At 37.3% G+C, this 12,238-nt stretch overlaps 1 protein-coding gene and 1 long non-coding RNA gene across 6 annotated transcripts in view; both read left to right on the top strand.

Moving 5' to 3' along the window:
* Window positions 1-12,238, top strand: part of LOC127866047 (ankyrin repeat domain-containing protein 17-like) — a 60,016-nt gene that overhangs the window by 31,669 nt on the left and 16,109 nt on the right. For 3 of the 5 annotated variants that reach the window (XM_052406298.1, XM_052406304.1, XM_052406303.1), the window contains exons 14-19: window positions 179-766; window positions 7,308-7,881; window positions 9,913-10,307; window positions 10,602-10,775; window positions 10,958-11,342; window positions 11,972-12,117. In XM_052406298.1, the coding sequence (XP_052262258.1) occupies window positions 179-766; window positions 7,308-7,881; window positions 9,913-10,307; window positions 10,602-10,775; window positions 10,958-11,342; window positions 11,972-12,117 (2,262 nt within the window). The remainder of the gene's footprint in view (window positions 1-178; window positions 767-7,307; window positions 7,882-9,912; window positions 10,308-10,601; window positions 10,776-10,957; window positions 11,343-11,971; window positions 12,118-12,238) is intronic. The other 2 variants (XM_052406299.1, XM_052406302.1) reach the window with 2 other exon arrangements.
* LOC127866084 (uncharacterized) lies at window positions 5,018-6,223 on the top strand. The gene is made up of 2 exons (XR_008042847.1): window positions 5,018-5,134; window positions 5,436-6,223. It is a non-coding gene; the product is annotated as an uncharacterized LOC127866084 (long non-coding RNA).

Consider the following 12,238-nt stretch of genomic DNA (forward strand, 5'->3'; position numbering starts at 1 on the left):
ATTAAAAAATAAAAGCCATAACCCTTGCCATTTGAACAATAGACAAAAAGATTAACTTCATTTGAAGCGTAACAATGTGGCATGATGCACAGTATGATAATTATACTTTATTGTTGAATAATAAATAGCTTCTGCGTGTACATGGCTGTTATAACTGATAATGCCCATTTGATTATAGTCCAGAGTGCCAATCCATGGTTTGGCCAACATTGTTCCACCCAGTGAGCCTGATTCCCACAACTCCAGAAATAATTTGACCACTGCCACCTGTGAGCACGTTGATGGGGCATCACCAGTGAAGAGGAAAGCACAGGAGAAGGACGTGAACATCATGTCCAAGTCAAGTGACCAAATCTGGCAGAGCATGCAGAAATCCTTACGAAAGTCAGGGCCAGGCAATCAGCATAACATAGATGCAGCGACCAAGACCTCGAAAACATCCAATTTAACAACTTCGGGAGATATAGCAGCTCAGATCAATGAGAACAGTATGATTTCTGATCTGTTACCTGCAGATTTCCAAGCCATTGATCTGAAAGCAGGGGAGAATCTGGAGGCCATTATCAATAACGTAATGGGCAAGGAATATATCAACACTTCGTCCTCAAGAGAAGAGCAGATACTGCGCAAACAGCAGATCCTAGAGGAACTACAAAAGGTGGAGAAAGAGTTGCAGGAGAAAGCACAACAACAGTGGCTTTTCACAGTGCAGCAACAGCATCAGCAGCAACAACAGCAACAAATGCAGCTCAGGCAACCCCATCTGGTAGGCCTAAATACAATTACAGATTTATGCAGGGCTGAAGTTTCATTGAATGCTGTGTTAAATTGAACTCTTTTTTTTTTTTTTAACAAAATTATTTTTGCTTACACATTTTTATTTTTATGCCTCTGGTAGGGTGGCATATAGCAGCTGCACTGTCCGTCCATCTGTCCAGCATTCTGTTTTCGAAAGTTTTTAACGCAATACTTAAGATATTGAGCTAATTTTTGGTATGCAAGTCCACCTACATTGCCTACAGATAAAGTGTAAAATTCCTTCCAGTCCGTAGATTTTTGACGAAGATAGGGCCTTTTACTGATCGAAGAGAAGTAAGAAGCTTTATAAGAAGATAATTTTTAAATATCATTTGGCAGTTACAGGTCATTTTGACAAGGGAAGTAATATTTTTCTGTTTTCCGGATGTTTTTATATTCAATGCTTTCATAGATTGAGCTGATTTTTGGTATGCAAGTGTACATACATGCCCAACAGATGAAGTGTGAAATTCGTGCTGGTCTGTTAGTTTTTTTGTGCAGTTATTGGCCTTGGACTTTTCACTATAATAACTGTTTTCCTGCTGTTTTTAGCTCACCTGAGCATAACGTGCTCATGGTGAGCTTTTGTGATCACCTTTTGTCCGTCAACCGTTGTGTGGCGTCAACATTTGCCTTGTTAACTCTCTAGAGGCCACATTAATTGTCCAATCTTTATGAAATTTGAAGAAGATTGGTCTCTTGGATGATATCTTGGATGAGTTCGAAAATGGTAATGTTTGCTTGAAAAACATGGCTGCCAAGGGGCGGGGCATTTTTCCTTATATGGCCAGAGCTTAACACTAAGGCACGTCCGAACGACATTCACTGCCTGTTTGTAGGTCCGGGCTAGCCAATGTCCCAGAAACATGCCCGACCAGTGGTGTGTATTTTGGGCGGGATTATATGTTCTTTATCAACAAACTGCGTTTTAAATAAGCTTTTCAAAGATGAAAAAATCTTAATACGGTACGATCAGGCGACAATTAAATCCCAGAGTGAAGTCTGAGACAACAAACGGATCGTATCTCAAAATAGATTTGGAACCCGATTGCAATAAAAAAGAGGCCGACAATTCAGAAAATCCCTGGCGGTTTTCCTGGTAAAACACGTCAGTACCTATTTTTAAACGGAATTCCGCTAGATACGGTGTTTGATTGGTTTCCTCGAAGTGACGTGTTTTCTCGATAAAAATATGTTTTAAACTAAAAGCCCAGATCGCTCAGGATCGTCTGGGATCGATGAAGGTATCAAACTCGACATTGACACAAAGTTACTATAAAATTATTAGTTATTTATCAATTTTTAGCCGGATTTTTTTTGAAAAAATCTCGGCTTATAGATTGATGTTGTCGGGCGGGCGGGCGGGCGGGCGGGGTGGCGGCGTGCTCGAAAATGTTAAAGTTCTTATTTCATGGTATAACTTTGGTATGCTTGGACCTAGAGTCTTCAAACTTGACATGAAGGTTGGCCAGGATTAACAGATGACCACTGGTCATTTCAAGGTCATTCATTTGAAGGTCAAGGTCACTGTGACCTTCAATATAAAAAATGTTAAAGTTGTTATAACTTTGGTATGCTTGGACCTAGAGTCTTGAAACTTGACATGAAGGTTGGCCATAACTAGTTAGTAACCACTGGTCATTTCAAGGTCATTCATTTGAAGGTCAAGGTCACTGTGACCTTGAATGTAAAAATGTTAAAGTTCTTATTTCATGGTATAACTTTGGTATGCTTGGACCTAGAGTCTTCAAACTTGACATGAAGGTTGGCCAGGATTAACAGATGACCACTGGTCATTTCAAGGTCATTCATTTGAAGGTGAAGGTCACTGTGACCTTCAATATAAAAATGTTAAAGTTGTTATAACTTTGGTATGCTTGGACCTAGAGTCTTGAAACTTGACATGAAGGTTGGCCAGAACTAGTAAGTAACCACTGGACATTTCAAGGTCATTCATTTGAAGGTCAAGGTCACTGTGACCTTGAATGTAAAAATGTTAAAGTTGTTATAACTTTGGTATGCTTGGACCTAGAGTCTTGAAACTTGACATGAAGGTTGGCCAGAACTAGTAAGTAACCACTGGACATTTCAAGGTCATTCATTTGAAGGTCAAGGTCACTGTGACCTTGAATGTAAAAATGTTAAAGTTCTTATTTCATGTTATAACTTTGGTATGCTTGTACCTAGAGTCTTCAAACTTGAAATAAAGATTGGCCAGTACTAGAAGATGACCACTGGTCATTTCAATGTCATTCATTTGAAGGTCAAGGTCACTGTGACCTTAAATGTTAAAATGTTAAAATTGTTATAACTTTGGTATGCTTGGACATAGAGTCTTCAAACTTGATATGAAGGTTTGCAAGCACACTTAGATGACCACTGGTCATTTCAAGGTCATTCATTCTAAGGTCAAGGTCACTGTGACCTTGAATGTAAAAATGTTAAAGTTCTTATAACTTTGGTAGGTAAAAATGTTAAAGTTCTTATTCCATGTTATAACTTTGGTATGCTTGTACCTAGAGTCTTCAAACTTGACATAAAGGTTGGCCAGTACTAGAAGATCACCACTGCTCATTTCAATGTCATTCATTTGAAGGTCAAGGTCACTGTGACCTTCAATGTTAAAATGTTAAAATTGTTATATGCATTCAAAACATAACACAAGGTTTGCTCATGCCTTGAAAAGTACTTACATTTCATTTTGACCTTTGAACAATATTTCAGTAATTTAAGTATTGCATTGACAAAAACACGAAAGGTACTTTCCTGTCATTTAAATAAAAAATCCGGCTTCAATGCGGTCATCTCCGACCGCGGAACTCTTGTAATTAATTTTAATTTGTTTGATCGATAAGAAGTGTTTTGACAATCTTTTTTACGCAATTCAATTAGCAAAACTAATATTAATGGTCGATCCCGGCTTTAAGTAGAGAGTTAACCCTGTACAATTGTTACGAATACCTTAACAGGTTATTTTGCTTCTTGATATCTTGGATGAGTTTGAAAATAATTATGTTTGCTTGAAAAACATGGCTTACAAGGGGCAGATTATTTTTCCTAATATGGCTATAGTAAAACCTTGTTAACACTCTAGAGGCCACATTTACTGTCCTATCTTCATGAAACTTGGTCAGAAGATTCATCCCGATAATATCTTGGACGAGTTAAAAAATGATGCCGGTTGGTTGAAAAACATGGCTGCCAGGGGGCGGGGCATTTTTCCTTATATGGCTATACTAAAACCTTGTTAACACTCTAGAGGCCACATTTATTTTCCGATCTTTTCCGACAGGTGAGCGACTTTGGGCCTTTCAGGCCTTCTTGTTTAAGCAATGGTTTCAGAATTTTAGCAAATTTTTGGTATGTGAGTCTACCTACATAATCTACAGATGAAGTGTGAAATTCGTTCTGGTCTATTTTTGGCAAAGTTATGGACCTTGGACTTGTTTTTTTAGGCAACACTTTCAGATATTGAGCTGGGTTTTGGTATTTGAGTCTACCAACATGATTTACAGATGAAGTGTGAGTTTTGTTTGATCCATTAATTTTGAGCTAAGTTATGGGCCTTATTTTCTCTAAAATAGCTGCTATGGGACTTCAACGCGTAATGGGGGCATTGTGTTGCACAAGCACAGCCCTTTCTGTTATTATACTGTGAAACCATTTATTTTCGACAGCACAAGATTTCGTAATTTTTATAAAAATGACGATTTCGTCAGCACTTAAATTCGCCGCTTTCTGATATTGAATTTTTAAAAAATGCGTCAGTCAATATCCGATTTGTGTGTAATACATATTCGCGATCAATCACAGTTGCGAAAAATCGTGGTACGAATGCGGGAACACACTTGAGAATCACTGCAGGAGGTGGGGCCTGTTTGTCACATGCCAATTAACTAGTCTTTTGTCATCAAGGGACAGTAATGGACCCTCTTAATGTATGCCATTCACACGTTCATTGTTATGATTAGCGGACAAGTGGGATCGAATAACCGTTAACGAGTGTTTGTAACAACGAAGCCAATTGCCAATTAGTCTTATTCTAGTTGGTATGATTTTTATTAAAATGCTGTCAATACCGTTTTAAAACTGTTTGTTTTATACGAAGAGGTTTCAGTTTGTTAAGTGTTGTGTTTTTAGCCGGATTTTTTTCGAAAAAATCTCGGCTTATAGATTGATGTTGTCGGGCGGGCGGGCGGGCGGGCGGGGTGGCGGCGTGCTCGAAAATGTTAAAGTTCTTATTTCATGGTATAACTTTGGTATGCTTGGACCTAGAGTCTTCAAACTTGACATGAAGGTTGGCCAGGATTAACAGATGACCACTGGTCATTTCAAGGTCATTCATTTGAAGGTCAAGGTCACTGTGACCTTCAATATAAAAAATGTTAAAGTGGTTATAACTTTGGTATGCTTGGACCTAGAGTCTTGAAACTTGACATGAAGGTTGGCCATAACTAGTTAGTAACCACTGGTCATTTCAAGGTCATTCATTTGAAGGTCAAGGTCACTGTGACCTTGAATGTAAAAATGTTAAAGTTCTTATTTCATGGTATAACTTTGGTATGCTTGGACCTAGAGTCTTCAAACTTGACATGAAGGTTGGCCAGGATTAACAGATTACCACTGGTCATTTCAAGGTCATTCATTTGAAGGTGAAGGTCACTGTGACCTTCAATATAAAAATGTTAAAGTTGTTATAACTTTGGTATGCTTGGACCTAGAGTCTTGAAACTTGACATGAAGGTTGGCCAGAACTAGTAAGTAACCACTGGACATTTCAAGGTCATTCATTTGAAGGTCAAGGTCACTGTGACCTTGAATGTAAAAATGTTAAAGTTGTTATAACTTTGGTATGCTTGGACCTAGAGTCTTGAAACTTGACATGAAGGTTGGCCAGAACTAGTAAGTAACCACTGGACATTTCAAGGTCATTCATTTGAAGGTCAAGGTCACTGTGACCTTGAATGTAAAAATGTTAAAGTTCTTATTTCATGTTATAACTTTGGTATGCTTGTACCTAGAGTCTTCAAACTTGAAATAAAGATTGGCCAGTACTAGAAGATGACCACTGGTCATTTCAATGTCATTCATTTGAAGGTCAAGGTCACTGTGACCTTAAATGTTAAAATGTTAAAATTGTTATAACTTTGGTATGCTTGGACATAGAGTCTTCAAACTTGACATGAAGGTTTGCAAGCACACTTAGATGACCACTGGTCATTTCAAGGTCATTCATTCTAAGGTCAAGGTCACTGTGACCTTGAATGTAAAAATGTTAAAGTTCTTAAGTGTAGGTATGTGAAAGCAAAACAATAAATAGTATTATTTCATCTAAGTTTATTTTCTTACATTTGATAATGAAATTGATGGAAACTTCAAACAATATGTTACTAATTTGCTAATAAAAAAATTGAGATCAAACTTTCCTAATTGTCAATTCAAGTTCATATTTGTGACCTTAAATGTTATTGTTGTTCATGTATATGCATGCATTCAAAACATAACACAAGGTTTGCTCATGCCTTGAAAAGTACTTACATTTCATTTTGACCTTTGAACAATATTTCAGTAATTTAAGTATTGCATTGACAAAAACACGAAAGGTACTTTCCTGTCATTTAAATCAAAAATCCGGCTTCAATGCGGTCATCTCCGACCGCAGAACTCTTGTTTTCAAATAAAATGCTTTTTTTATTCTGATATCAACATTCAAATTATAAACTCTATGTGTGTGTTTGTTCTTAAAAAGTAAACTACCGGTATATAAATCAATAATGTCAATAATTAAAAAAAAAAAAAATTGATACATATAAAATAGTAATAAGTGTGGTTAAACGCAAACAATCAAACAACAAACAGCAATTAAAATATTCTTTATTAATTTGTGATAAATACGCATGTTGATCACACATCGTCATCTTTTCATTTGGTTTATTGTCTTTTATCGGCATTCGCTGCGTGATGGATAATATGCAACACCCCTGAAAAACACAATGCACCTAATGGGTAATAAAGTTATAAACAATTAGCGCTAATTCATTACCATTCTACATAAACGAAGTCAACGCATTCGATACAGCTGTACTGCACACGCGTTTTAAAGAAGTGTAACGTGTCAGTTAAGTACCTTGTGTAATCTACATCCCTTTGTGTCAAAACCGGATTAATCTTGATTACGAAACAGCAGTGAATGTGTGCATTGATTATGTTGGAATTTAATGCCTCATGTCTACGGTAAAGTTTTAAAATATTGTTCAACTTAGTGTTTGTTTTTGTTCAAACATAGAGCATGATTGTTCGTTAGGATCTTAAATTCGCCGATCGGTCGACTGACGAAATTTATGAAAATTAATGCCTGACGATAAATAATGGTTTCACAGTATTACATTTCCCTAAAATGACATTGTTGTCATGTAACATGCATTCCTTATTCCGACGCTAATCTGTAAAAAATATTGTGAAAAAACCTCACAACAGTTTGAGAATAACAAATCCTTGTATTGTTGCAGGTCCTGCCCAAGGACTTAGAATCCCAAAAGAAGATGCCTGTGTCTAGTCAGTCCCTGACCTCCACCTTAGCACCATCATCTGCCTCCTTGGTTTTCCCCGAGCCGATCATGTCCAACAACCTCGATAAGCAGCCCGTCAGATCTGTCAACTTGGAAACCTCACAATCAAACATAAAGCCCAATATACTGGAAAGTGTAGCGGCCGCAGCAAAATCCACTGTTGCTGCAATCCTACCCAAATCCACGCTGGATGGTTTGTCAGGCTTTGAATTTGAAAAGCAGTCAAATAATAAACAAGGAAATGAGGATAAAGTTTTGTTCTCAGAGAAGACCGTTTCGTGTTCACATAATGCATCTGTTATCAAAGAAAACTCAGAACGAAAAGAACCTACTAGAAACAAGGCAGTCACTACAGAAACCCAAGAAATAGAGAAGAAAGTTCAAGGCACTGGTGAGGTGTCTGGAATTGGAGGCCTGTCTGAAGACAAGACCATACCTGGCAATGGAAATACGGGGGGCAAGGCGGCTTCTTGTACATCTACTGCCAATGGACCAGTCTTCTCTCATAACGGTGGTATGTACAATTGTTGAGTTGTTCTTTTAGTTCTGATCTTTTTATCAGAGTTTGTGTTTGATTTTGATACTTATATTAAGTTGTCTTTAGGTAAATAATGTGAGCTTCAGGGCAAAAATGTCTATGAGAAAACCAGTATTTGTTCGTTGGCGTGCGAAAACTGGTCATCAAATATAAATATTAACAATGGATTAAAAAATTTTTTTTCATATAATGACATCGAGCACACATTACATATCATAAAATAAGAGAAAGTTTTCAATTTAGTAAATCATGAAAATGGTACTTGTCAAAGTACAAAACATCCTTTCTTTAAATAGATTGAAGCACAATTTTCATAGTATATCAGTACAGGCAAATCACATTTCATTTATCTCATACATTTTAAACAAATCCTTCTATCCACATAGAAGAACAGCATAACAGAGATAAATAAATTTATATTAAAAATGTTATAACTATAGAATTAATTTAATTTGGACATTCTTGTTGGGAAACCTTTAAAAAAAAGATGTTTATTTTCCTATTTTTATGCCCCCGGATCGAAAGATCAGGGGTATATTGTTTTTGGCCTGTCTGTCATTGTATGTGTGTGTGTATGTGTGTGTGTCCAAAAACTTAAACCAAAACTTTAACCTTCTTCATAACTTTTGCAATATTAAACATAGCAACTTGATATTTGGCATGCATGTGTATCTCATGGAGCTGCACATTTTGAGTGGTGAAAGGTCAAGGTCATCCTTCAAGGTCAAAGGTCATAAAAATAATCCAAAACTTTAACCAAAACTTTTACCTTCTTCATAACTTTTGCAATATTGAATGTAGCAACTTGATATTTGGCATGCATGTGTATTTCATGGAGCTGAACATTTTGAGTGGTGAAAGTTCAAGGTCAAGGTCATCCATCAAAGTCAGAGGTCATAAAAATAATTTCATTATTAGGGGGCATTGTGTTTCTGACAAACACATCTCTTGTTAACTTTTTGTACGAACAGATCTTGAAGAAAATAGACCTTTTAATTTCTTACCCATTGAAAATAACAAAAAAGGTATAATTTGGGAAAATACTTTACTACAATTGCATGAAAGAACATATTAAATTGTATTCTTGAAAATATTACTGTATTTGTAAAATATTGAAGGTTGTAAATGGGATTCGCATTTCAACCACCTCTAAAAATCGTTTACGTCACAATGTTCACTGTATACAGTGTGTGTGCATGAGTGACACAATGTTATTTCGTGCTCAATGTTGATTGGCCCAGTGAGCATGTGCATTTCAATAACAATAAGATCACACAATGTCTCATGCTTCGATGCACAGCGGTTTTCTTTTACTGTTTAAATAGCAACCCTTTTTTATGGAAACAAATATAAAACCATAGAAAAATATGACAAACGCTTTCAACGAAAAATTAACAAGATTTTAGCATTTTAGAAAATCAGAAATTTAATTAGCCAAATTTTCAATATTTTTGCAAATGGTTGAATAACGAACGACAGCGTGAGCCTTGGAGCTATTGTGTATAACAGCAGTACATTTTGTTTCTTCATAATCATTTGGACTCAACATGTATAAATCTGTTAAAAGGTTTTGTTGACAATTCCTGCAAAATCGTTTATATTAGTCAGACTACAATTTTATAGTTGTCCACACATTACACTGGGACAGTCATGTAAAATATTGAATATAATATATATTTTGTATAAACAACTGATAGCAAGATGAGTTGCAGATTATTGGTCAGTTACCACATTTTAACTAACTCTTTTTACCTGTTAATTCTTTTCAGCTTAATTCAACAGTGAAAATGCCTATAATTTCACTTAAACAACTACAATCTTAACTTTAACTTTGTTCCTCCCACTGAAAGCACGAGTTCATGAACAATGCGCGTGACCATGGTTCTCTGCGTTTTCATATACGGGTATTATTATCCTTGTGAATATTGATGAGCATGGGTTAGATCGCTAACAGGTTTTCACAGGGTTGATTTATACTGATTCACAGTATATCTGTTTGTATGACAGGTATGTTGTCGAGTCCAACAATGGTGAGTCAGTCCAGTCGAGCCCCACTGCCAGTGTCTGGTCAGCTGCTTGGTCAGTTCCCCAGCCTGCCGGTCAGTCTGACCCAGCCCCAACTGGGCTTTAACCTGCTGACCGCGCCTGCCAAGCCTCCCCAGCTCACCCTGAGTCAGCAGCAGCAGCTGGAGCAACAACTGCAGCAGCTGCAACTTCAGCAGCAACAGCAGTTGGTGCAGCAGTCCACAGTGCTGAACCAGCCATTTGTGTTGAACGACAACCAGCGTCAGACCCTACAGAACTTGATCATCCGTCAACAGCAGGAGGCTCAGCAGTTGGCTCAGCAGCAGTCTCCGCTGCAATTCCCAGCCTTCTCACAGCAACAGGAGCACCTCTTCCAAGTAAGTTTCTCTGTCCTTCTTTATCAAGTTAGTATCATGTCTTCTTTTCTTCGAATCGGTCTCATGGAGTAAGGAAGAGTATGAAATTTTTTGCATCAGGATCATTATAAGCTTCCATAAAAAAAATATTGTGCAAGATTGCAGAAAAAGAAACTATTAAAAATCTTGGTTTGGTAAATAAATTATAGTCATATTAGGTCTTAATGCTTAATGTGTCTATATAAACTGTTATAATGACATAATTGTACATTATTTCATAAATTTTTTAACACCTGCTCTTATCGAATACAACAGCAGTATACAGCCCACCAACTGCAACAGGCCCAACAGGCAGCACAGCAGCAACAGCAGTTTGCTCTCACCTCCCAACACCAGGTCCAGCCGTCTGTGCAGCAACAACATCAGTCTCTCCTGCAGCAAGCCCAGGCCCTTAATCCACAGTTTCAACAACAATTCTTTAATCAGCAGGTATAAGGAGCTCTGGAGTATTTATTTTGCTGATTGTCCTTAAAAAGTTTAAAACAGTAACACAATTGATACTTAAAAGAAGCTAAGTAAAAAGTGGTCACTGATTGATATTCAAAAGTACAAAAGCCATCACCAATTATGTAAATAATTATTCTAAAGAAAGCATTTCTGTTTGCTTATAGCAGCATCAGCAGTTACTGCAGCAGCAACAACAGGCTCAGCATCTGCAAATGCATCAACAACAACAGCAGCAGCTGAAATCTCCAGTTGGCCCCCCTCCTGTTCTGAAGCCTGGCCAGAAGAAGACCAAGTCTCTCCTGCCATTGTCACTGATCAACCCGGAGCACAAGGATCTAGACATGCTGTCCCCCTCCACACCACTGACCCCTAATCCCTCGCCCCCTTCCCCGAACACCATCTCTCCCTTGTACACACCCATAGATCTGGATGCACAGACGGAGAGCAATCATGATACAGCGCTCACGCTGGCCTGTGCTGGGGGACACTCTGAACTGGTCACCCTGCTACTCAATAAAGGAGCAGACATTGAACACAGGGACAAAAAGGGTAAGTACAGTGTTTTAATAAACAACGTACTAGCAGTCTTCGTAATTCACTTTTGCAGATAAGTTAACACAAAATTTGTTGAATGAATGATGATGGCTGATAAGGCAAATACATTTTGAAGGAAAACATTTCTTGGTTGATGAATATTTAATCTACTTAGAAATGTCAATACAAACAGCATTTATTTGCAACCTTTACAATTTTATTACATTACAAAATCTTTTTTTGCACGTAGTGGTGACATCTTATCAGATTTAATTTAAATTTAATTTATTTTAATAATTCAGGTTTCCCCGCTTGCATTTTTGTTTTCTGTCTTATGTTTTGGGGCTAAACAGTCTAGTAATAATTGTTTTTGAGCTTGTAAATTTGAATGGTAACATGCCCAATTGGACAGTTATAGCAATGTGCCTCTTTCTAAGACTGCTACTGATATGTCCATACCTTTAAATTCTTTAGTAAAAACCAAAGTATTTGTGTTCTCATTTGGTAAATATTGAGACAGACATTGTGCAAATAGATAAAATGTTGTCAAATACATTTCATTTTTGTTTTGTAACCTGTTTAATTTCTCAAAGCAGTTCTGTTGTTCAAAATCAATATGTGAGCGTTATGTTTGGTTGTGACAGGTTTCACTCCACTGATTCTGGCTGCAACTGCGGGTCATACGGATGTAGTGGAGATACTTCTTGAACATGGGGCTGATATTGAGGCCCAGTCTGAGAGGACCAAGGATACCCCACTATCGTTGGCCTGCTCTGGGGGCAGATATGAGGTAACACGCCAGTATATCTTACAACAAGACTGAATTTACTTTGTAATTATTGTAAGGACTATCAGTGTTACTTGGAAGATGGACTATTAAGGCAGTATAGATGTTCTATATTTCACTAAAG

This window comes from Dreissena polymorpha, chromosome 2 (genome assembly GCF_020536995.1).
Source record: "Dreissena polymorpha isolate Duluth1 chromosome 2, UMN_Dpol_1.0, whole genome shotgun sequence".
NCBI lineage: Eukaryota > Metazoa > Mollusca > Bivalvia > Myida > Dreissenidae > Dreissena > Dreissena polymorpha.